This window comes from Ips typographus, linkage group LG5, assembly GCF_016097725.1.
Source record: "Ips typographus isolate SLU linkage group LG5, UJ_Ityp_2.0, whole genome shotgun sequence".
Lineage (NCBI taxonomy): Eukaryota > Metazoa > Arthropoda > Insecta > Coleoptera > Curculionidae > Ips > Ips typographus.
In genome coordinates this window covers 779444-805032 of record NC_138426.1, presented here as the reverse complement: position 1 = coordinate 805032, position 25589 = coordinate 779444, and the positions used below count along the sequence as shown (strand labels likewise).

At 36.4% G+C, this 25589-nt stretch overlaps 1 protein-coding gene across 2 annotated transcripts in view; it reads right to left on the bottom strand.

Moving 5' to 3' along the window:
* Positions 1-25589, bottom strand: part of LOC145729203 (glutamate decarboxylase 1-like) — a 122709-nt gene that overhangs the window by 14738 nt on the left and 82382 nt on the right. The window contains exons 1-2 of one of the 2 annotated variants that reach the window (XM_081979872.1): positions 10012-10394; positions 2267-2495 (exon numbers count right to left, since the gene is read on the bottom strand). In XM_081979872.1, coding sequence (XP_081835998.1) covers positions 2267-2495; positions 10012-10310 — 528 coding nt within the window. In that variant the 5' untranslated portion in view covers positions 10311-10394. Of the gene's footprint in view, positions 1-2266; positions 2496-10011; positions 10395-25589 lie in introns of those variants that run through there. The other variant, XM_081979873.1, reaches the window with a different exon arrangement.

The window sequence follows — 25589 nt, the reverse complement described above, 5'->3', positions numbered from 1 at the left end:
AGTCAAATTCGACAGTTCTAACATTCAGAAACACTGAAACACTTTTAGACTTTCTTACATCACGTGACAGCTGTCTTAAATGTCAAAACTCACTCACCAATGACATGAAAGTATAAAATGCTTAATAGATGTGTTTTTTTGAAAAATCACACTGTAAGTAGTCTTTACAGCTCCATGAAATCAAATTTTACAGTTCTGACGTTAAAGTACAGTTTTATTCGTTTCTTACGTCACGTGACAACTGTCGTAACTGTCAAAACTCACTCACTAGTGACCTGAAGGTATGAAATGCTAAATAGAAGTGTTTCTTAGAGGAAATGCACTGTAAGTTGAGTTTACAGCTCCATGGAGTCAAATTCGACAGTTCTAACATTCAGAAACACTCTTAGACTTTTCCTACGTCACGTGACAGCGGTCATAACTGTCAAAACTCACTCACCCGTGACCTGAAGGTATAAAATGCTAAATAGAAGTGATTCTTAGAGGAAATGCACTGTAAGTTGAGTTTACAGCTCCATGGAGTAAAATTTGACACTTCTGACGTTAAGATTCAGTTTTATATGTTCCTTACGTGACGTGACAACTGTCGTAACTGTCAAAACTCACTCACCAGTGACCTGAAAGTATAAAATGCTAAAAAGATGTGTTTCTTAGAGAAACCACCCTGTAAGTAGTCTTTACAGCTCCATGAAGCCAAACTTGACAGTTCCGACGTTAAGGGACACTTTTATACATTTATCATGTCACGTGACAGCTGTCGTAACTGTCAAAACTCACTCACTAGTCACCTGAAGGTATGAAATGCTAAATAGAAGTGTTTCTTGAAGGAAATGCACTGTAAGTTCAGTTTACATCTCCATGGAGTCAAATTTGACAGTTCTGACGTTAAGGTACAGTTTTATACTTTCTTTACGTCACGTGCCAGCTGTCGTAACTGTCAAAACTCACTCAGTAGTGACCTGAAGGTATGAAATGCTAAAAAGATGTGTTTCTTAGAGAAACCACCCTGTAAGTAGTCTTTACAGCTCCATGAAGCCAAACTTGACAGTTCCGACGTTAAGGGACACTTTTATACTTTTATCATGTCACGTGACAGCTGTCGTAACTGTCAAAACTCACTCACTAGTCACCTGAAGGTATGAAATGCTAAATACAAGTGTTTCTTGAAGGAAATGCACTGTAAGTTGAGTTTACAGCTCCATGGAGTCAAATTTGACAGTTCTGATGTTAAGGTACAGTTTTATACTTTTCTTACGTTACGTGACAGCTGCCGTAACTGTCAAAACTCACTCACCAATGACCTGAAGGTATAAAATGCTAAATAGAAGTGTTTCTTGGAGGAAATGCACTGTAAGTTGAGTTTACAGCTCCATGGAGTCAAATTCGACAGTTCTAACATTCAGAAACACTTTTAGACTTTTCCTACGTCACGTGACAGCTGTCGTAACTGTCAAAACTTACTCACCAGTGACTTGAAGGTATGAAATGCTAAATAGATGTGTTTCTTGGAGAAACCACCCTGTAAGTTGAGTTTACATCTTCATGAAACCATATTTGTCAATTCTCACGTTAAGAAACGCTCACGTCACTTTTTAGATTGGTAATTTTGCGTCACAGCTGCGTGATTTTTGACAGCTGTCAGGTGATGAGTGTCGGTTCACGTCACAACTGTTAAATGTAACTCTATGGAGCTATAAATGCAACTTGCAATTCGATTTGTTACAGAAATACCACTAATGTACGTATTGCAGGTGTATTTTAATGCTGAGTGAGTTATTTGACCGTTGACAGCTGTCGACGTAAGAAAATATATTAAAGTGTCACAAATGTCAAATTTGGTACAAGTGTTTTGTGTTTGATAGTTTCATCCCACTGCAAGTGTTACCTGACTATAAGCCACGCTGTGAAGTGTCAAACTGTCAAGTTTAACGACTTAAATTGTCATTTAACCTCACCACTCTCAAATTTAATTCCAGATTTACCAATAACAACGGTACAATGACAGTTGACAACTGTCAGGTGACGTATATGAAAGTGTCACTTAGCCTTATAAATTTCAAATTTGGGGCTCTATTGAGGTATAAATTCAGGGTACAACTCTTTTGAATTTAGTAATATCTCGCTGCTGCCACACTGTCATAACTGTCAAATTTAACGTCTTAAACTGTCATTGAACGGTTTGTTTCTGAGCTACAGGGTGTTGAAAGTTTTCCCAGTTTAGTCTTTCGTATTGAAGACAATGGGACACTCTGTATTACATATTTACCTTAATATCAGGGAATTTATTGAATCGAGCTAGATTCATGGCGCTTCCGTTCCCGAATGATCCACCAGGACAAAATATTCCATCGGACCATTTTGGTCCAATAATTTTGCACATTTCTTCAATTACCTTCTGTTCCATTAACGTGAATACCGGGGCTACTTCGTAGGTATAGATTACTGAATTTAAGGCATCAGTTAGCCATTGTCCAGCTAGTCCGTAAGGATCTAACCTACAAAAACAGTGTTTTACTTTGTAATTTACGCAAATACTACACAAAAAACAGAAATACTTTCAGTAACTGAAATTAGAATGAAAAACAGAGTATTACACCTGATCTACTGGACTATAAAGAAAAACTAAATACGTCAATAATTGTCAGTTTATATAACATAATAGGCCAGTAGCTTTAACTAAAGCTCTAATAACACTGGTCGACAAAAAAATTATTTTTTTTTGTAACAAAAAGCTGAATAGCATAGAATGGTAAAATGGACCAATATGAATTGAAAACAGCAAAAAAAAAACTTGTAGCACGTAAGGTTTTCTTGTTACGTTAAACAAACCACAAGCGTAGAACGGTATTATAATGCATATGTTATTTATCACAAAATATATTTTACAAGTAATTTAAATCTCTATAGCGACTGTATCTACTTAATAATAAGTTGAAATCTAATAACAATACAAATATTCAAAAAAGTTATTTGAAACACACCAAATAGTTCTATTTTTTTCTTTTGTGTGGGGCGACGTCTTCTCTCTTCAAAAACCAGCAATAGTCACCCATCATGGCTTCATCCCATCGTCCTTGGTACCTTGTTTCCATTGTCCTGATGTCCTGATGGAACCTTTCACCTTGCTCGTCGCTAACAGCGCCCAAATTCTCCGGAAAAAATGATAGACGGGAATGAAGAAAGTGAATTTTTAAAGACATTCGACAACCAAGCAAATTGTAAGATTCCAAAAGTTCCTCAACTATTTGTTCATAATTTTGATCCTTATTGTTACCTAAAAATCCCTTCACCACTCTTACAAATGAGTTCCACGCTCTCAATTCTTCTAAGGTGAGATTTTCCGTGAAATTGAACATCTCCCATCAATTTTCTAGTTTGCGGTTCAATAAAAATACCTTCTTTTAATTTGGCGTCACTTAACTGAGGAAACACTTGTCTCAGGTACTTAAATCCTTTACCATCTTTATTCATAGCCTTCACAAAGTTTTTTATCAGTCCGAGTTTTATATGAAGAGGAGGCAAAAGAACATTTTTTGGATCCACAAGAGGCTCATACTTAACATTTTGAGATCCAGGTTGAAATGCACTCCTCTCCGGCCGACCATCAGTGATTTTAGATTAATAGATACCAATACAAGGGAAAAACTCTTTTTCTACCTATCTTTTTTTTTATCTTTTCTACCGTTTGTTCATCTAGAATTACAAAGTCGTATATGCATATAAACTCCTTTTGGAAGAACGCTCTTTTGTATATAATACTAAAAATATTTAAAAAAAAAACAGTAACTACATACGAATATTTCCTCTTGGTAAATAAGTAATATCCGTTGTGTTAATCCCAAAAAAGCAATTATTTTTTACAGTTTCATTTTGGCAGTTACGACTTTGTAATTCTAGATGAACGCGTTGTACCGACTCTGCCGAACACGCCTACCGTCGTATTTTAAGCCGCGCCTAAGTTAAGTTTGATTCAGGCTGTCATTTTTTCACCTGTATTGTCACAGTGTGAACCACCCTTAACTTAATCTTGGCTTAAAGTATGACTGTGCAAATGGGGGTTCGTCATATTTGCTCTGCTACTTCATGCGGGGCTTCAACTCAAACACGGCTATTACTGGCCAACATCAAAAGGTTTAATGAAGCCATTGAAAAAAGTGGACGTTCTAGGACTTTATGGGATTTTTTTCTATTACTAGAAAGGCATAAGCATTGTGAAATTAATGGTCTGACTGGTGTTACAAAAATTGTGTCGGCCAGTGTAATCAATTTATTTAATTTGCACCCAGAATTTGTACCTGAAATGTTTATTACTAGATTTATACTAAAGTTGTACATTAGAAAAAATATTTGATTTATTAAATTTGACACAGTTATAACATACAACTGAGAATGTGCATTTGTACAGGGTGTTTGAAATTCCATAGTTTTGATAATTAATTCAGCAATTTTGCAATGTTGAGATAAGTATTGGTAAAGTTCGTTTCTTGAGCTTTGCAGTATAATCAATTTGTTAGTTCCACAAGTCACCGCTAGATGGAGCTGTGCATAGAAAATAAAAGCATTAGTAGGACTTTTTTCATGAAAAAATAGATAAATGGTCATCTCAATAACTTGATTCAACCTCGATTCTGACCTAAAATATCGGCCAGTGTAAACTGTAGACCAAACTCTAATCAGCTCCAATTTTCTTGGCTCTCCCTGTATAACATAGGCCGATAAGGTGGGACACCACTAGAAAGAGGAAAAAAAGGGGATTTTTTTGAGTGCCTTACCGTTGCTGTATCTCAAAAACTAAATGAGATATTGCCGGTTAAAATGTTGAGATACTTTTTCTGGGAAATTTGGTTTCTAGTCCCCAAAATGTGTTTTGTGGAATATCTCCTAAACTAGTAGAGATACGGAAAAAGTGTAAAGAATAAAAATAGCGTAAAAAAGGTCAAATATACTGAATCCGGTATTTAAACAAACAAATTCACTTTGAAACTGCATACAGGGTGACCAATTTCTTACAACCTCCACTTTTTGGATCACTCTGTATAACAGAGACTGCTGAGCATTTTTTGGAAGACACCACAGGAAAGATGAGAAAAAAACAAATATTTTTAGTGGTTTGCCGTCGCTGAATCTCTAAAACTCGCTGAAATACTGCCGTTTGAGGTTTTGAGGCACTTTCTCATGAAAATAGGGTTTCTGGTCACCAAAATGTGTTTGGTGAAATATCTCCTAAACTAGTAGAGATACGGAAAAAGTGTAGAGGATAAAAATAGCGTAGAAAAAGTCATATAAACTGAATCCGGTATTTAAACCAACCAATTCCTTCTGAAACTGCCTACAGGGTGACCAATTTCTTACAACCTCCACTTTTTGGATCACTCTGTATAACAGACTCTGCTGAGCATTTTTTGGAGGGCAACACAGGAAAGAGGAGAAAAAAACGGATTTTTTTAGTGGTTTGCTGTCGCTGAATCTCAAAAACTCGCTGAAATACTGCCGTTTGAGGTTTTGAGGCACTTTTTCAAGAAAACGGGTTTCTGGTCACCAAAATGTGTTTTGTGGGATATCTCCTAAACTAGTAAAGATACGGAAAAAGTGTGGAGGATAAAAATAGCGTAAAAAGGGTCAAACAAACTGAATCCAGTATTTAAACCAACCAATTCCTACTGAAACTGCATACAGGGTAACAAATTTCTGACAACCTCCACTTTTTGGATCACTCTGTATAACAGAGACTGCTGAGCACTTTTTGGAGGACACCACAGGGAGGAGGAGAAAAAAATGGATTTTTTTAGTGGTTTGCGGTCGTCGAAACTCAAAAACTCGTTGAAATACTGCCGTTTGAGGTTTTGAAGCACTTTTTCAAGAAAATGGGGTTTCTGGTCACAAAAATGTGTTTTGCGGAATATCTCCTAAACTAGTAGAGATACGGAAAAAGTGTAGAGGATAAAAATAGCGTAAAAAAGGTGAAATGAACTGAATCCGATAATTAAACCAACAAATTCCCACTGAAACTGCGTACAGGGTAACAAATTTCTTACAACCTCCACTTTTTGGATCACTCTGTATAACAGACTCTGCTGAGCATTTTTTGGAGGGCAACACAGGAAAGAGGAGAAAAAAAAACGGATTTTTTTAGTGGTTTGCTGTCGCTGAATCTCAAAAACTGGCTGAAATACTGCCGTTTGAGGTTTTGAGGCACTTTTTCAAGAAAATGAGGTTTCTGGTCACCAAAATGTGTTTTGTAAAATATCTCCTAAACTAGTAAAGATACGGAAAAAGTTTAAAGTTCAAAAATAGCGTAGAAAAGGTCAAATAAATCGAATCCGGTATTTAAACCAACAAATTCACTTTGAAATTGCATACAGTGTGATCAATTTCTTACAACCTCCACTTTTTGGATCACTCTGTATAACAGAGAATGCTGAGCATGTTTTGGAGGACACCACAGGATAGAGGAGAAAAAAAACGTATTTTTTTAGTGGTTTACCGTCACTGAATCTAAAAAACTCGCTGAAATACTGCCGTTTGAAGTTTTGAGGCACTTTCTCATGAAAATGGGGTTTCTGGTCACCAAAATGTGTTTGGTGAAATATCTCCTAAACTAGTAGAGATACGGAAAAAGTGTAAAGGATAAAAATAGCGTAGAAAAAGTCATATAAACTGAATCCGGTATTTAAACCAACCAATTCCTTCTGAAACTGCCTACAGGGTGACCAATTTCTTACAACCTCCACTTTTTGGATCACTCTGTATAACAGAGACTGCTGAGCATTTTTTGGAAGACACCACAGGAAAGAGGAAAAAAAAAACAAATATTTTCAGTGGTTTGCCGTCGCTGAATCTCTAAAACTCGCTGAAATACTGCCGTTTGAGGTTTTGAGGCACTTTTTCAAGAAAATGGGGTTTCTGGTCACCAAAATGTGTTTTGTAAAATATCTCCTAAACTAGTAAAGATAAGGAAAAAGTTTAAAGTTTAAAAATAGCGTAGAAAAGGTCAAGTAAACTCAATCCGCTATTTAAACCAACAAATTCCCTCTGAAACTGCATACAGGATGACCAATTTCTTACAACCTCCACTTTTAGGATCACTCTGTATAACAGAGACTGCTGAGCACTTTTTGGAGGCTATTACAGGAAAGAGGAGAAAAAAATGGATTTTTTTAGTGGTTTGCTGTCGCTGAATCTCAAAAACTCGCTGAAATACTGCCGTTTGAAGTTTTGAGGCACTTTTTCATGAAAATGGGGTTTCTGGTCATCAAAATGTGTTTGGTGAAATATCTCCTAAACTAGTAGAGATACGGAAAAAGTGAAGAGGATGGAAATAGCGTAAAAAAGGTCAAATAAATCGATTCCGGTATTTAAACCAACAAATTCGCACTGAAACTGCATACAGGGTGACCAGTTTCTTACAACCTCCACTTTTAGGATCACTGTGTATAACAGAGACTGCTGAGCACTTTTTGGAAGCAATTACAGGAAAAAGGAGAAAAAAAACGGATTCTTTTAGTGGTTTGCCGTCGCTGAATCTCAAAAACTCGCTGAAATACTGCCGTTTGAAGTTTTGAGGCACTTTTTGAAGAAAATGAGGTTTCTGGTCACCAAAATGTGTTTGGTGAAATATCTCCTAAACTAGTAGAGATACGGAAAAAGTGTAAAGGACAAAAATAGCGTAAAAAAGGTCAAACAAACTGAATCCGGTATTTAAACCAACCAATTCCTACTGAAACTGCATACAGGGTGATCTTACAACCTCCACTTTTTGGATCACTCTGTATAACACAGATTTTTTGGAGGACACCACAGGAAGGAGGAGAAAAAAACGTATTTTTTTAGTGGTTTACCGTCACTGAATCTAAAAAACTCGCTGAAATGCTGCCGTTTGAAGTTTTGAGGCACTTTTTCAAGAAAATGGGGTTTCTGGTCACCAAAATGTGGTTTGTGGAATATCTCTTAGACTAGTAGAGTACAAAAAAGTGTAAAAAATAAAAACAGCGTAGAAAAAGTCATATAAACTAAATCCGGTATTTAAACCAACCAATTCCTTCTGAAACTGCCTACAGGGTGACCAATTTCTTACAACCTCTACTTTTTGGATCACTCTGTATAACAGAGACTGCTGAGCATTTTTTGGAAGACACCACACGAAAGAGGAGAAAAAAACAAATATTTTTAGTGGTTTGCCGTCGCTGAATCTCTAAAACTCGCTGAAATACTGCCGTTTGAGGTTTTGAGGCACTTTCTCATGAAAATGGGGTTTCTGGTCACCAAAATGTGTTTGGTGAAATATCTCCTAAACTAGTAGAGATACGGAAAAAGTGTAGAGGATAAAAATAGCGTAGAAAAAGTCATATAAACTGAATCCGGTATTTAAACCAACCAATTCCTTCTGAAACTGCCTACAGGGTGACCAATTTCTTACAACCTCCACTTTTTGGATCACTCTGTATAACAGACTCTGCTGAGCATTTTTTGGAGGGCAACACAGGAAAGAGGAGAAAAAAAACGGATTTTTTTAGTGGTTTGCTGTCGATGAATCTCAAAAACTGGCTGAAATTCTGCCGTTTGAGGTTTTGAGGCACTTTTTGAAGAAAATGGGGTTTCTGGTCACCAAAATATGTTTTGTAAAATATCTCCTAAACTAGTAAAGATACGGAAAAAGTGAAAAGTATAGAAATAGCGTAGAAAAGTTCAAGTAAATCGAATCCGGTATTTAAACCAACAAATTCACTTTGAAATTGCATACAGGGTGATCAATTTCTTACAGCCTCCACTTTTTGGATCACTCTGTATAACAGAGAATGCTGAGCATGTTTTGGAGGACACCACGGGAAAGAGGAGAAAAAAACGTATTTTTTTAGTGGTTTACTGTCACTGAATCTAAAAAACTCGCTGAAATACTGCCGTTTGAAGTTTTGAGGCACTTTTTCATGAAAGTGGGGTTTCTGGTCATCAAAATGTGTTTGGTGAAATATCTCCTAAACTAGTAGAGATACGGAAAAAGTGAAGAGGATGGAATTAGCGTAAAAAAGGTCAAATAAATCGATTCCGGTATTTAAACCAACAAATTCGCACTGAAACTGCATACAGGGTGACCAGTTTCTTACAACCTCCACTTTTAGGATCACTGTGTATAACAGAGACTGCTGAGCACTTTTTGGAAGCAATTACAGGAAAAAGGAGAAAAAAACGGATTCTTTTAGTGGTTTGCCGTCGCTGAATCTCAAAAACTCGCTGAAATACTGCCGTTTGAAGTTTTGAGGCACTTTTTCAAGAAAATGGGGCTTCGGGTCAGCAAAATGTGTTTGAGAAATATCTCCTAAACTAGTAGAGATACGGAAAAAGTGTAGAGGATAAAAATAGCGTAAAAAAGATCAAATAAACTGAATCCGGTATTTAAACCAACAAATTCCCACTGAAAGAACAATGAAACAATAAAAAACGCTAGTGGATGAATCACATAAACATTAAATTACAATCATTTTATAGGCCTACGGTAACAACTATGACAGTTCTGACATAGGAGCGTTAGTTGATCTGTCGTTACACTGACAAGTGTCAAAATTCTGTCAAAGCGACAGTAAAACTATCAAAAACACTTGAAAGCAATTTATAGAAACCGTCCAAGATATATTATTGTTTAATTCTTGAAACACCTTTCTGGCTTTGCTTCAAAGCGTTTGAAGGGCTGTAGTACCTTTACAAAATAACCGATTTGCTTATATGAATATACCGTCTGAAAGGGCTTGAAAAAGGCTACAAACTGGAAATAAAATTAAGTTTGTAGCCCTTCGGAATTTCCGAGTTAGGACAATTCAAAGTTCGGTTCTTGAAAACTTGACTCTTGATTTGTTGTACCAAGTTTGAAGGGCTGTAGCACAATGACCCTTTAACCAATTTTATTAAGTAAATATATCATTTTAAAGGGCTACAATTTGAGCTAAAAATTAAGTTTCTCACCCAACACGTTACGCTGATTCAAAAAGTTAAAGACAAGCCTTTAAAAAAAAAACTTACCCAGAAAACAGTTGATTGACAAAATAGGGATGTCCAGTTTTCACACTGAACTTCATGACGTTCTTCATAATTTGCAACAATTTCTCGTGACTTTCTCCGATTTGCGGCAAGCTAAAATCAAACTCTTGCCCTAACTCATCCGGAGTTTTCCACAAAATCACTTTATCCTGTCTTGTCGTAAAGACGACATTCTTAAATAACAACTGAACGACCTTTTCCAAGAATTCACCGTGGATTTGCGGATTTGGAATCGGACTGAAATCGTCCATTGCGATCAAACCAAAGTCGAATAAAACCATTTCAACGTAACCAAAACGCCCTTTTATTCTTCGTTCGTAATGATTTAGCTTCCTTATTAAATTAATTGGCTAATTAGATATGCTTGGGCAACTGAACATTTGGCAAAGAGGAAAAGAATAATTTGTTTTCTCTCGTTATATTTTAAAGGCGAATTCGAGGCATAAACGTTCATTAAATTTTAAACGCTCGTTTAAAATGTCCGAGTAAACAATACGGATTGTTTAATACGGTTTCGTAGCGATTTCCATAAAATAAAACATTTGTGCTAATTATACTGTTTATAACCGTTGTTTCAGAAATGGGCAAATTGTACACAATGCATTTGCTTTAATCAGAACGCTACATTGAATATTAAGAAGTTTTATGATGGTAGGGAACCTGGTAAAAACACATTAAAAGCACTCTAGATGAAGTTAACCGGCTATTTTTAGTTCTTTTCCTATTTGCTTCAAATATCTCAGAAATTAAACATTTTTTGGGCCACTGTGTAGCTCTGGGTGTGCTGAAAAATACAGGGTGCCCATTTGTGTTTCCTGACATTTGTCACTTTGAACACATTTTTATTTAGTGCTATTTTTTGGGTCACTGTGTAGCTCTGAGTGCGCAATCCTTTGATATAATAATTAATATACTGAGTGTCCCATTTGAATTTCTTGAGACTTTTGGCGGACTAAACACGGTAATATCACTTTTCAGGCCCGTTTTAATCTAAAATATCTCGGAAACTAGACACTCTTTGTATAGCACTTTTTGGGTCACTGTGTAGCCCCAAATGAGCGCAGTCTACTGATCTAAAAATATACAGAAACTTTTTAAACCGACAAATTTCCACTGAAACTGCAGGACAAACTCTAACAACCTTCAGTTTTTTGGCTCACCCTGTATAACAGAGACTGCTAAGGTAATTTTGGAGGATACCATTGGAAAGAGGAGAAAAAAACGGATTCTTTTAATGATTTACCGTTGCTGTATCTCAAAAACTCGCTGAAATACTTCCGGTTAAAGTTTTGAGGTACTTTTTCAAGAAAATGGGGTTTCTCTTTAACAAAATGTGTTTTGTGGAATATCTCCTAAACTAGTAGAGATACGGAAAAAGTGCACATGATAGAAATTGCGCAAAAAAAGTCAAAAAAACTGAATCCGGAATTTAAACCGACAAATTCCCATGGAAACTGCATACAAGGTGACCAAACTTTAACAACCCTCACTTTTTTGGCTCACTCTGTATAACTAGAACGCTAAGGTTTTTTTGGACGACACCACTGGATAGAGGAGAAAAAGACGAATATTTTAAGTAGTTTAACGTTAGTGTACCTCAAAAACATGCTGAGATATTGTTACTTCAAATCTTGAGTGTGTGAATGAAAATTGAGTGGTCTTTGATAATAAAAAATATGACAGGTTTGACGTGTGTGTTTTGTAAAATATCTTCTAAACTAGTAGAGGTACGTAAAAAAAGCAAAGCATAAAAATTGGTTAGAAAAAGTCCAAGAAACTGAATCCGTAATTTATACCGACAAATTCCCATGGAAACTGCATACAGGATGGCCAAACTTTAACAACATTCACTTTTTTGGCTCACTCTGTATAACAGAGACTGCTAAGGTAATTTTTGGAGAACACTACTGGAAAGAGGAGAAAAAAACCGGACTTTTTGAGTAATTTACCGTTGTTGTAGCTCAAAAATCTGCTGAGATTCTGCCGGTCAAAATTTTGAGGTACTTTTTCAAGAAAATTAGGTTTCTGGTCTCCAAAATCAGTTTTGTGGACTATCTAATAAACTAGTAGAGATATGGGAAAAGTGAAAAGGGTAAAAATTGCTTAGAAAAAGTCAAAGAAACTGAATCCGGACTTTAAACCGACAAATTCCCATAGAAACTGCATACAGTGTGAGCAAACTTTAACAACCCTCACTTTTTTGGCTCACTCTGTATAATAGAGACTGCTAAGGTTTTTTTGGAGGACACCACTGGATAGAGAAAAAGACGGATATTTTGAGTAGTTTAACGTTAGTGTACCTCAAAAACCTGCTGAGATATTGTTACTTCAAATATAAAGTCTGCGAGTGAAAATTGAGAGGTCTATGGTAATAAAAAATATGACAGGTTTGACGTGTGTGTTTTGTAAAATATCTCCTAAACTAGTAGAGATGGGGAAAAAGTGCAAGGAATAAAAATTGCGTAAAAAAAAGCGAAAGAAACTGAATTCGGAATATACAGAGTGTCCCGTTTCAATTTTGGAACTTTTGACAATTTGAACGTAAATTTTCTCAAAAATTAAACACTTTTATGTAGTACTTTTTGGGTCACTGTGTAGGCCAGAGTGTGCGCAATTCACTGATCTCAAAATATATAGACTGTTTTATTATACTTTTGTGGCTTTTGGCATTTTGAACGCACTATACTATACTTTACCATTATATTTGTTATTCAACTTCCTCAACAGTCACTGTAGTTGCCAGTTTTTTTACCTTTTTTTGCCCTTTACGGAAACAATTTCTGTTTTTCTCGTCTGTCTTCCTCCTTATTTTTCTGTCTTGCTTGAAAGATATCATTTTTCTGTCATGGCTATCCTTTTCATGCACCCCCTGGATAGTAGCGGCACTGACAAACTATGAAACTTCCAGGGATGAGTTTAGCATTTCTTTACGAACATTTTTGCTCTCTTCCAAATTTTTCTTTCTTTCAAACGTTTCTGAGTTATTTAGCAAAAACTGGTTTGATGCAACAAATTTTTGAATCAGTTGAAATTGTGGTTTGAAATTTGAACACCCTGTAACTCAGTTATTTTTGAGAGTTTAGGGTGGTTTAACCACTTAAAAGAACCCTTTTGAGCTCCTCCTTCCAGTGGTGTAGAGTAAAAAATTGTATCTGAAAAATTGCGTACAGGGTGACAAAAAACAATCAATCACTATATTTTCATGCACACCCTGTCTACTGGAAGCAAAAACGGTCCTGCAAACTTACGGTGCTGAATTAAGAAGTCTATTGGAAACATTCTTGGTCTCTCGCAAATTTTTCGTAAATTTCATCGTTTTCGAGTTATTTTCCAAAAACTGGTTTGATGCAACAAATTTTCAATTCAGTTGAAATTGTGGTTTGAAATTTCAGCACCCTGTAACTTGGTTATTTTTGGGAGTTCAGTGAGGTTGAACCACTCAAATTAACCGTCTTGAGATCCTTTTTCCAGTTTTGTTGAGCAAAAATTTGTATCTGAAAAATTGAGTACAGGATGACAAAAATAGTGAACCACCATAATTTTCTTGCTCACCCTGTATACTGGAAGAAAAACGGTCCTGAAAACTTAAGGTGTTGAGTTAAGAAGTAGATTGGGAACATTTTTCGTCTCATGCAAACTTCCAAAGGTTAGATTACCAGTTCTTTACAAACATTTTTGCTCTCTTACAAATTTTTTGTAACTTTCACCGTTTTCGAGTTATTTTCCAAAAACTGGTTTGATGCAACAAATTTTCAATTCAGTTGAAATTGTGGTTTGAAATTTGAACACCTTGTAATTCAGTTATTTTTTGGAGTTCAGGGTGGTTTAACCACTCAAATTAACCGTCTTGAGATCCTTTTTCCAGTGGTGTTGAGCAAAAAATTCTATCTGAAAAATTGCGTACAGGGTGACAAAAAACAATCAATTACCATATTCTTCAAGCTCACCCTGTATACTGGAAATAAAACGGTCCTGAAAACTTAGGGTGCTGAGTTAAAGAACTGATAGGAAACATTTTTCGTCTCATGCGAATTTTTCGTAACTTTCACCGTTTTCGAGTTATTTTCCAAAAAACTGGTTTGATGCAACAAATTTTCAATTCAGTTGAAATTGTGGTTTGAAATTTGAACACCCTGTAACTCAGTTATTTTTGGGAGTTTAGGGTAGTTTAACCACTTTAAAGAATCGTTTTGAGCTCCTCTTTCCAGTGGTGTAGAGTAAAAAATTCTATTTGAAAAATTGCGTACAGGGTGACGAAAAACAATCATCACCATACTTTTCATGCACACCCTGTTACTGGAAGCAAAAACGGTCCTGAATACTTAGGGTTCTGAGTTAAAGAATTGATTGGGAACATTTTTGGTCTCCTGCAAATTTTTCGTAACTTTCACCGTTTTCGAGTTATTTTCCAAAAACTGGTTTGATACAACAAATTTTCAATTCAGTTGAAATTGTGGTTTGAAATTTGAACACCTTGTAACTCAGTTATTTTTGGGAGTTCAGGGTGGTTTACCCACTCAAATTAATCGTCTTGTGATTCTTTTTCCAGTGGTGTTAACAGAAAAATTCTAACGGAAAAATTGCGTACAGGGTGACAAAAAACAATCAATTACCATAATTTTTAAGCTCACCCTGTATACTGGAAGCAAAAACGGTCCTGAAAACTTAAGGTGCTGAGTTAAGAAGTAGATTGGGAACATTGTTAGTCTCTTGCAAATTTTTCGTAACTTTCACCGTTTTTGAGATATTTCGCAAAAACTGGTTTGATCCAACAAATTTTTGAATCAGTTGAAACTGTGGTTTGAAATTTGATCACCTTGTAACTCAGTTATTTTTTGGAGTTCAGGGTGGTTTAACCACTTAAAAGAACCGTTTTGAGCTCCTCCTTCCAGTGGTCTAGAGTAAACAATTCTATCTTAAAAACTGCGTACAGGGTGACAAAAATAGTAAACCACCATACTTTTCTTGCACACTCTCTCTCTTTTTCGTCTCATGCAATTTTTTTGTAAGTTTCCCTAGGCGGAGAAGGTCATTCTAAGCATATTTAGTATCCTGCAGAATTTCCGTAATTTTAACCGTTTCCGAGATATTAATTTTTTTTTGTGCCAAAATTTTGAAAATTTAGTTTCAGTGTAATTTCCAAAAAAAAAAACTTGTAGCTGTGTGCTAATTTGTAAAGTATTTCTAAACCTTTCAATACCTGGATAAGCCTTTTAACACAAGCATTTTAAAAGTAAAAAACTATAAAATTTGCAATAAAATGACGGTTAACTAGTTTTTAGTGAAATTTTGGACAAAACCTGTAAGAATGTTAATTTGTAGAGAATTTATAAGGTTTTCAATCAGTGGCCAAACAAGCCTTCTAAATTTTGTTGCACAACAAAAATTAGAAATTAGAGATCTCAGCAGAAATAGACGATTAACTCGTTTCCAGTGTATTCTAGTTGAGGAACCCGAGATATTTAATTTATGTTTCAAAAATGTCAAAAATTATTTCCTCTTATTTTGTAAAGAATTTTTAGGATTCACTATAAATGAATCAACGTTGGGTTCCAATGAAAATTCAGGACTAATTCTAGTATAAATTGCTCTACTTCACTGTCATCTGTTCCCACTGCTTCAAGAGGGTATAATGGGCGACGAGCCGCCACTGTGTAAGTATATTTAGTGAAAATGGCAAACTAAATAAATAGCGGTGGTTAAGAATTCTAGTGGAAACGCCATGAGACAGTTGTTTCTCGAAGGAGAATCCACAATAAGCCCAAATTAGAGTGGTCCGATTTCAATTTGAAATGACAATGGCTGGCAAGCTGAAATTACATTGCTGCGAGGTCTGAGTCCATTGATTTAATCCTTCAACGGATCCGCTGCATTCTTAATCACCTGATAGCATCCCCGAGACGAGCTTATCGGATTAAAGCCATAATTAAATTAATCCTGGTTTGGATTAAACGTGATTTTATCCGAAAGATTTCCGAAAGAAATGAGGCCAAACATGCTAAAAATGTTTGTTTGTAAAAATGAGTAGAGATCATCAAAAATTACAGTTTCCTTTAATTTCCATGTTGTAGCTGAAAAAGAGAGGTATCTCTTATCAAATTTTGGCTTACAACTTCGTTTACGAGATAATTGAGTCATTACGTTCAAAGACCTAAAACCAACCCAACCTAACTTAAAAATTGACTTAAAAAATGTCTTTGTAGCCAGTTTTCATAGTTTCCGGACAAATTTAAAGACTTTAGTCTTGAAAATTGACTTAGAAATCAGTAAATTGACTTTGAAACGATGAAAACTAACTTGAGAAGCTTAAAAATTGTCTTTGTAACCAGTTTTCATAGGATTCAGACAAATTGTCTTGAAAAGTGATTTGAAAACTGACTTGAGAGGCTTCAAAACTGTCCTTGGAATCAGTCGTTATAATTTTCAGATAAATTGAAAAACTTTAGTATTGAAAACTGACTTAGAAGATATGAAAAACCTATTTTCTAGAATTTTTAACTACAAATTCACACAATTAAGCATTGAAAGTGACTTTGAACCAATGAAAAGTGGCATCAGAATCTTAAAGTTTGCATTTGAAGTAAGTTTTCATGATTTAAAGACAAATTTCAATATTTTAGTCTTGAAAATAGTCTTAAATACAGGATATTGTCATTAGATTAATGAAGATTAGCTTTTCAAGTTTTTTTACTTCCTTTTTCTTAGAACTCTGGACTATTTTTAGTGCTTTAAGCAGTTTTAATGCTTTCAGCTTGAAAAATCGAGTTTCAAGACTATCTTCACCAAGTTTTTGACTAAAAAAACAATTTTTACAATCTTGATAGGCTTTAAAATGTCATTTCAAGCTTTGTCACTATTAAATTGATTTCCAGACACGTCAGTGTTAAAAATTTTAGCATTTCTTAAAAATCTGGACAGTTTTTAATGCTTTAAGGCTGTTTTCAGTCTGAAAAATCTATTTTCAAGACTATCTTCACAAAGTTTTTGACTGAATCATCCTGAAAGCCTGTCCATAGTCTTGAAAACGTCCCTTCAAGCTTCTTCACTATTAAATTGACTTCTACACTCATCGGTTCAGAAAATTGGAGCATTTATAAGAAATTCTGTCTGTTTTTAATGCTGTAAGATTGAAAAATCGAGTTTAAGACTATTTGTAATGGTAAAAGTCATGTTTCATACTTAAAAACTAATTTTAAGAAATACTACTCTATGAAGCTATAAAACTACAAAACTTGTTTTATCATATTATGGTTTTTTGAATGTTTTTTTGACAGTTGTGACGTGTAACTGTCTATTGTGGATATTTTTCGATTGGTCACCATGGCGTATGGTCTTACAACGTAATAACCCGGTTATCTTGGAAACAGAATTTTAAATCAAAATTTTACAAGAGTTTTGATTTCTTCTATACATATTTGATAGTGATTATTACAATATTTTTCTGCTTATAGTGTATTACAATCATTTGTCTTCAGACCACCATATCGATTGCTCTTCGAAGCTATTTTTCCATCGAACAAAGGGATATTTAAAACAAAATTAATTGTCGGCAATGTGGATCAACTGATTCTCTTTGTTTCGGTACAAAAAGATTAATTCTTCCCAGTTACAGTTAAATCAAAATCTGAGAGTTTCAACCCATGAAGGGGTTTGCACGGGTTGTATCTCAATACGGTGACTACTTAGGAAATTCAAATAAACGTTTCCTAGTGCAAAAATACTAGCTGAACAAAAAAGCTTCAATGACTTTAGTCGCTAAGTTTAATCGTTTTTGAGATACTGAGCGTTGAAATGTTACTATCTAAGTTAACTAACAAAATTTAAAGAATATCTCGGTAACATGAAGACCTAGAGAGGCCAGTTTTGGCTCATTTTGTAGTGTTTTTTATCCTTTTTCTCATGGCGTTTTAGTGAAATCTATACGAGTTGAAATTAAAAAGTTACAATCATTCAAAAATTGAAAAAATGCCATTTTTGTAAAAAAGTGCAATTTTGGCAATTTTTTATTTTACTTCAGTAGGGTTCCAATGCACAGCAAAGGGCATATTTATACCAAAGAACCTTAACTTAGGTGAAATAAGTACAAAAAAAGCACTTTAATTATTTAAATTTTCAAAAAAATTGAGAGAATGGGGGGGTATTAGTTGTCTTTTTTTACTACTGTTTGAATGTGAGTATCTCGGTAACATGAAGAGCTAGAGAGGCCAGTTTTGGCTCATTTTGTAGTGTTTTTTATCCTTTTTCTAATGGCGTTTGAGTGAAATCTATAAGAGTTCAAATAAAAAAGTTAGAATCATTAAAAAATTTAAAAAATACCATTTTTGCAAAAAGTGCAATTTTGGCATTTTTTTATTTTACTCCAGGAGGGTTCCAATGCACAGCAACGGGCATATTTATACCAAAGGACCTTAAATTAGGTGAAATAAGTACAAAAAAAGTACTTAAAAATTTTTCAAAGGAATTTAAAGAATAGGAGAGTATTAGGGGTCTTTTTTTACTACTTTTGAATGTGAATATCTCGGTAACATGAAGAAGTAGAGAGGCCAGTTAAGGCTCATTTTTTAGTATTTTTTATCCTCTTTCTAATGGAGTTTTAGTGAAATCTATAAGAGTTCAAATAAAAAAGTTACAATCATTCAAATATTGTTTTTGAAATACAGAAGAATATTCTCCTATTTTTTTCCTACACCCTATTTTTTTTACATTTATCTTTTTTTTTTTCTGATTTTTGTATATTAATTTTGGATCACCCTATATAAAAGTGAGAGGAAAACTTATTCAAAGGAGATCATATTTCATATCACCTCTATCGTGTTTGCCCATTTTTTTTTTGCTGAGAGAGGTACACATCGGACGGAGAAAATATTAATTCTTGTTTCGCCCAACCTTCGAATAAGAAAAAAAATAACACGTTCAAATACAGTGTTGGCGAATTTGATTGATGACAAATCAGATAAACGAGAGCGCATAATGTGTCGATTTTTAATAAATGATGGGCGTTCGTTCGGTTATAACCTTTTCAGTGTTGTCAGGTATGAACGGGGGGCCGATTTCCGTTTTACAAATGTTTAGGAAACGATCTGAATATTAACGATATTGAAAACAGAATCAAAAAATTAGCCAGGAAATTTCATTGGTTTATATAATTTTAAATGCTCAAGCTTGAATAATTTTGTTAATAAACTCTTTAACGTATGTAGTAAAGTGCCTTCAGCAATACTAAAACATTAATAATTAGTGAAATAGCTCCGAAAAGTTTAAAGCTAATTTAAAGTTCAACTCCGGAGCTTCAACTTAATAGGAAATATCAAATTCTGATTTACTGCTGAACGGTTTTCTAGGATAAATGGGCCAATTTGCTCTGCCATCAGTAAAAAAGTAATAAAACAATTTAGATATTCATTCTTTAAGCTGCACATGAAATAAATATTGTGAATGTAGGACCAAAATAAGGTCAATTTCAGTTAATAATGTTATTATTAAATCATTTCTTCATCTGTTCTGAAGAACACTGAATGGGTCGAAATCTATGTAAATATTATTTAGCCTAAAATGTCTAAAATTTGTTACAAACCATTTTGGTTTGCTATTATTAACTCGGCGAACCAGCTTAGCACCCTACGCGGATGATACTGCAATCATGGCCCGGAGAAGGTGCGGCCGAATCCTGACCCGATACCTGCAAGACCAGACCACAGCATTGGTGAAATGGTGTACTGGAAGATAGAGAAACGCAGGTCTTCAGAAGAAGACCTAAGATGATGATACCAGGCAACGTCAGGTTAAAAGACATGGACATGGAGTGGCGCAACGAGGCGACGTACTTTGGGGTCAAGATGGACTCACGTGGGAAAGCCACATAGAATACGTCAGACAGCAAGCCAGAGAGATCAGAGCAAAACTGTACCCCATGACAAGCTGGAACTTCGGAACAAAGTGACGCTCATCAAGTCGGTTCTTCTACCGCACCTGGAGGTACGCGGCCAAATCGCACCTGAAGAAACTCCAAGCTGTGGAAAATATTGCGCTCAGAACAGCGGTGGACGCCCCATGGTACGTCAGAAATGTGGATACCCAGCAAGACTAGAAGTTCACCACCGCAACGGAAAAGATCAAGCATAGCGCAGTGAAGATATTCCAAAAAGCGGAAAGCAGCAGAAAATCAGGAGCTAGAAGCACCTCACAAACGACCCCGATACCAGCTTTTGGAGAACGGGTAATTTTTAATAAGTTTTTCTTTCTGTTTTATATAGACGACAATTCAGAACCAACCAGCCAAGAAGAGGACCACAATTCCCCCCAGACCTTTCCCCCAGGTGGCGAGAATTGTATTCTCAAAATCTGGGTAGAACCTTTTCGCAGTTATCCCGGTGCTAACTGGACTCTGGCTGCACTTCTGGCACTTTTTTTGAAAAACCATCCCAAACCTCCACTCACCAGACCCTAACTCCCGGCTGTTTGGACATCTTATAGTTTGCCAGGACCACCAGAGATGGACGAACTGACGAAGAAAGAGGAAATGCAGGACAAGAAGAGGTTAGCGGGGACATCCTTCTCCCAGAACAGAGGACGTCCATGCAACTCTGGGAACTTAAAAAGCAGTCGTCTTGCTTGACCCATTTATCTGAAGCCGCATTTCCTGCCAAAGAATATTGGCGCACGCTTTTTACTGTACCACCGTGCATACTTGGCATTACCCGCTAATAAGTATAAGTGGCAGAAGAATAAACTTCGTTATGCCGATGACACTAAACTTATAACAAAGGACGAACAGCAAATTGCTGAACTTATTGAAAGAGTGTAAGGAGCATATCTGAACTATGGGTTAAAACTAAATCGACAAAAAACTTGAAAGAGAATAAACAGATCGCCTACCATAAACAATATAGAAATGGTAGAAGAAATTATTTGGGTGGTAACATAAACACAAGAGGAAATTCATCTATCGAAATCAAAAGGACAATCGGTCTTGCCAACACTTCCATGACAAAGCTGCATAAAATCTGGAAGGACAAACAGAATGCAAATGAATCTTGCCAATATAAGATATGGAGCAGAAACCTGGACCTTAACGGTCACAGACTTTGCTAAACTGGACAGTGGACCAAATGTGGGTCTGGAGAAGGCTTTTGAGAGTTCCTTGAACTGCTCACATAATGTTCTTCTTCTTCTTATTCATATTTAAGATCTCGCGATCTGTTACTTTTTCTGATTCCTCTTGATCAGTTCCTGAGAGGTGAACTGCCAGTTATCCTTCCAACTCTTAGGTGGTCTTCCGGGTTCTCTTTTCCCTAATGGTTTCCCTTCAAGTGCGATGCGTCTTCCCTCTTCCATTCTTCTCACGTGAGCGTACCAATATCTTTTTCGTTGTTTCCTCCATATTACGATGTCTTGCATCCCACATTGTTCCCTAATGTCGGTGTTCCTGATTCGGTCTTTTCTTGTTAGTCCTGAGCACTTTTATTTCGGCTACTCGAAGCATTCTTTTCGTTTTGTTGGTTTCTATTCCGTATCTCATGATTCGCCTGATATAAGTCTTATAGATCCTGACCTTGCTATCCTTTTGCATGTTTTCGTTCGCCCATATTATTTGCCTTAAGCAGCCCAACATGGCAGTTGATCTGGCTTCTTAGATCCTTCACGAGGTCGTGATAACTCGACAGATCCATATCCAAATAATTGAATTGTGAGACTGGCTTGATGATTATGTCCTGAACTACCATCTTACATCTTACGGGATCTTTAGCAAATGTTATGCTTTTTGTTTTCTCTATAGATATGGTTATGTTCATCGCTTGGCTGACCTGGCAGAATTTGTGTAGTTGTCTCTGTAGATCGTAGCGAAAATAGCTGCATCATCGGCGTAGCATACCATGCTAATTCTTTTATTCTGTCCCATTCGGTATCCCATATTTAGTGATGATACTTCCTCTATAATTCTGTCTATTAAGAGATTGAACAGAAATGGCTAAGGCTGTCACTTTGTCTGATGCCCCCTGGTGTCGGTATCTCTTCCGTATAAGTGACTCCTGCCTTTACTTTAGACATGTTGTTCATATTGAGACTGAGGACTGCTCTTTCAATGGTGCCTGGCAGACCAGAAGCAGCTGAAAATTCACTTCAGGTGCAGACAGAGATAAATGGAGGGAAATCACAGATATAATTCCATGAGATCAGGACACTTCAACCAATGAACTAAACCACTAGAAAAAAAAAGATATACTAAAGTGACATGTGTCAAAGTCATACAACCAAACGTTCAGGTCGTTTATCATTTTTCTGTTTCATTTTGAATCAAATATATGAGACAAAATTGGCTTGAAATCAAAATTGTATTATCGAGACGGAAACAATCTTATCGAAATCAAGAAGTCCAAGTTTAAGGGATTTTCAGGCGGCCAAATGGCATATGAATAATGCAAAATCCCCCCATCGATTTTGTGATTAGTCTTCGCGCCTAAAGTGTCATTGGTTTTGCATATTCCCGAGCCAGATTACGGTTCAGCAATTTTTTATAACGGCGCTCATTGGCTCGGAATGATGAATACGACACGTCCGTGTCACGGTTACACGTACACCGTATTTCAGGACGATTTTGTATTATTCAAAACTGACAGTTTTTAGGGGTTTTGCAACAATATGACAACAACGTCTTGTCAATAACTATTTAAGGTGCAGAGTGTTTAAATTGTCTCCTATAACATGTACTTATCACTTTCTCTAATTACGTGTTGTTTTAATAATGAGCATCGTTAACACAGAAAGTTCATTAATTAATCCTAGTCATTATATGGCTGATGTCAGGAACATCATTAACTAAGGAGGTAAAACGAGGTTGGCTACCTACTGATTACATCAATCTACCCGTGCCTTGTTTGGAAAGCCTGAAATCTGCTCTATCTTTTGTTTCCTATCACATATTGACGTAACTTGCCAAATAAGGGAGTAATTTAGGGTCAAAGCAACGTATGTCAAAAAACATGTGATTTTAGTAAAATCTTCAAAAATTGAAAAAATACCATTTTTGCAAAAAATGCAATTTTGCCAATTTGCTCCAGGAGGGTTCCAAAGCACAGCAAAGGGCATATTTATTCTAAAGGACCTTAAAGTAGGTAAAATAACTAACCTAACCTAACCTGTGACCACCTTATCCAAATGGACTTATCTCGACAAGTTCAGGAGCTGCGGCTTATAGCGATAAGGCGAAGATCTGCCTAAAGAAGGCACTTATCAGAACCTCAACGGACCTCCAGGCGGAACTGTATCGAAATCTGTTCTAGGAGGACACCTTACTTTACCATCTGGACGCCTATTCTTGAATATCAGGGAGGAGAACTTTGCGAGAGAAGTGGGCGGAGTTCTCTTAAAAATAAGAATGTGGTATTCTTGAAAACAAATTGGGCGAGGGACCTACTCCCAAGAGAACTTAAAAGTTCTCCTAATAGTCACGGAGAGAAATGACAAACCTCCTAACAACCTAACCTAAACCTAAAATTATAAATTATAAATTGAGAATGGGAAGATAACGAATTAACCAAAACTTCTTTTTGCTTAGCACTTAACTGTTTCAATTTAGCATCAATTTCTGAATCCGGAATGTTTGGTAGGTACTTACTAATTTACAGCATCACCAAACAAATTTACTAATTCACAGTTTTCTCTCACACTTTTGAGCATTCAAAATTCAAACCGTGATTCAAACTTTCAAACTTCAAACACAAAAGAAAACGAAAGCAAAACCAAAACTAGGGTTATATGTCATATGTTTGTCATGGGTTCTGTCTTCTGTCGGAATTTGGTGCCATTCTATTGGTTGAACGAGTCGGCAACATTGCTTCTTGATTTTGTTCCCTCCCTGATACTCCCCATCTTCGGCAATGATTCAAGAATATGTTGATTATATGTAGGGGAGACGAAGTGAGGAAATGCTCCCTGGGAAGTCCCAGGGACCCTTCTCTTGCTTTCAAGAATAGGCGTCCTGGGCGGAAATCGAAAAAAATCTTCACGGATAGCAAAGCAGCCTTAGAAGCAGTGGCTGTCATGAAGCAGTTAACGCTATTGCAGAAACCAACAGTGTTACCCTAATGTGGAAGCTGGATCATTCAGGCTTGACAGACAATGCCAGGGTTGATCTTGCCTCATCATCATCATCATTCAGCCTAGCTGCGTCCACTGCTGAGCATAGACCTCCCGCAGTCCAATCCAACGTCTTCGATCCTTTGCTGCATTCATCCAATTTGGCTCCTCTGTTCCGAAGGGCCTCTTGTCGCGATCTCCACTCCAGAATTACACTTGTTCATCGTCCGTCCGTTATTCTCGCCACATGTCCGGCCCAGTTCCACTTTAACATTGTTATGCGGTCAAATGCATCGTTAAATCCAGACATTAGGCAAAGTCTGATGTTAGAGACTCTGTCCCTCAATGATATGCCCAGCATTGCTCTCTCCATGGCTCTCTGTGCTACGCGAATTTTATTTATGGTTTTCTTTGTTAGTGTTAAAGTTTCTGCTCCATACGAAGCACACACTGGTTGAAGACCTTTCTATTTAGACAGGTTGGAATGTCCGACTTTAGAATGTTGCTTAGCTTTCCAAAAGCTGCCCAACTTATACCGATTCTTCGCGCTATCTCCCGGGTTTGGTTGTCTCTGCCTATAAGATTATCATGTCCCAGATATTTATATGAGACTACTTCTTCAATATGACTTGAACACAGGGAAATTCGTTCACTCACTACCAAGTTGGTGATAAACTGGGTATTACTAAAGTTGATTTTTAAACCTGCCGTTTCCGAAGCATCGTTCAATCGCCTGAGCATCTCCCTCGCCTCATCAATTCTGTCTGTAACTTGACTTTGCTTACAGTGAAGCAAAGAGCATCATCTCGCAGTGGTGCAATGAAACGCACTCCGGCTTATGGCTGAGAACGCCGGCGATGGTCCTTTCTAAGGAATTTATAAAAGGTCTGTCTAAGACTAAGACTGATAAACTCCTGCAATTTAACAGACAAACCCTAAAGGCTATGCCCGCTAAGGACCCATATGCACCGGACTATCATGGCAGATAATGCTGAATGCTGCTGTCCTCTCATATTCAGGTTTTGCGCTTTTGAGCATAAGGCCAGAGAATCTGAACAACATTTCACCCAGAATGATGATACGGTTCCTGAAACAGCTGGATATTCTGCCTGAGCCACGTTTCGTTGGTCACGTATAGCTGCAACTGGTAATAAAGGTTAATAAGTGGTAACAATGCATGTTGAATAAGAAAATCCGCGGAACAAAAGGAAAACGATACTTTAAGCTTTGCACCATAAATATGTCAGCCATGTCATATATCAACCTTGCTCAATCTCATTCATTCGCCATAAGCGAAAATTTGCTGAGAATCCTCTTACATTCAGGTGGTGCAAGAGATATTATCCGGGGCTGCCGCTGAATTCCTGAATACGTATTACGAAAAACGGATCGACAAAAATAAAAGAACGTACCGTAAAAGAGATATTCCTTCCGAGACATTTAAATCATAATATTAAATTTCGATCGTAAATTCACCGGATTTC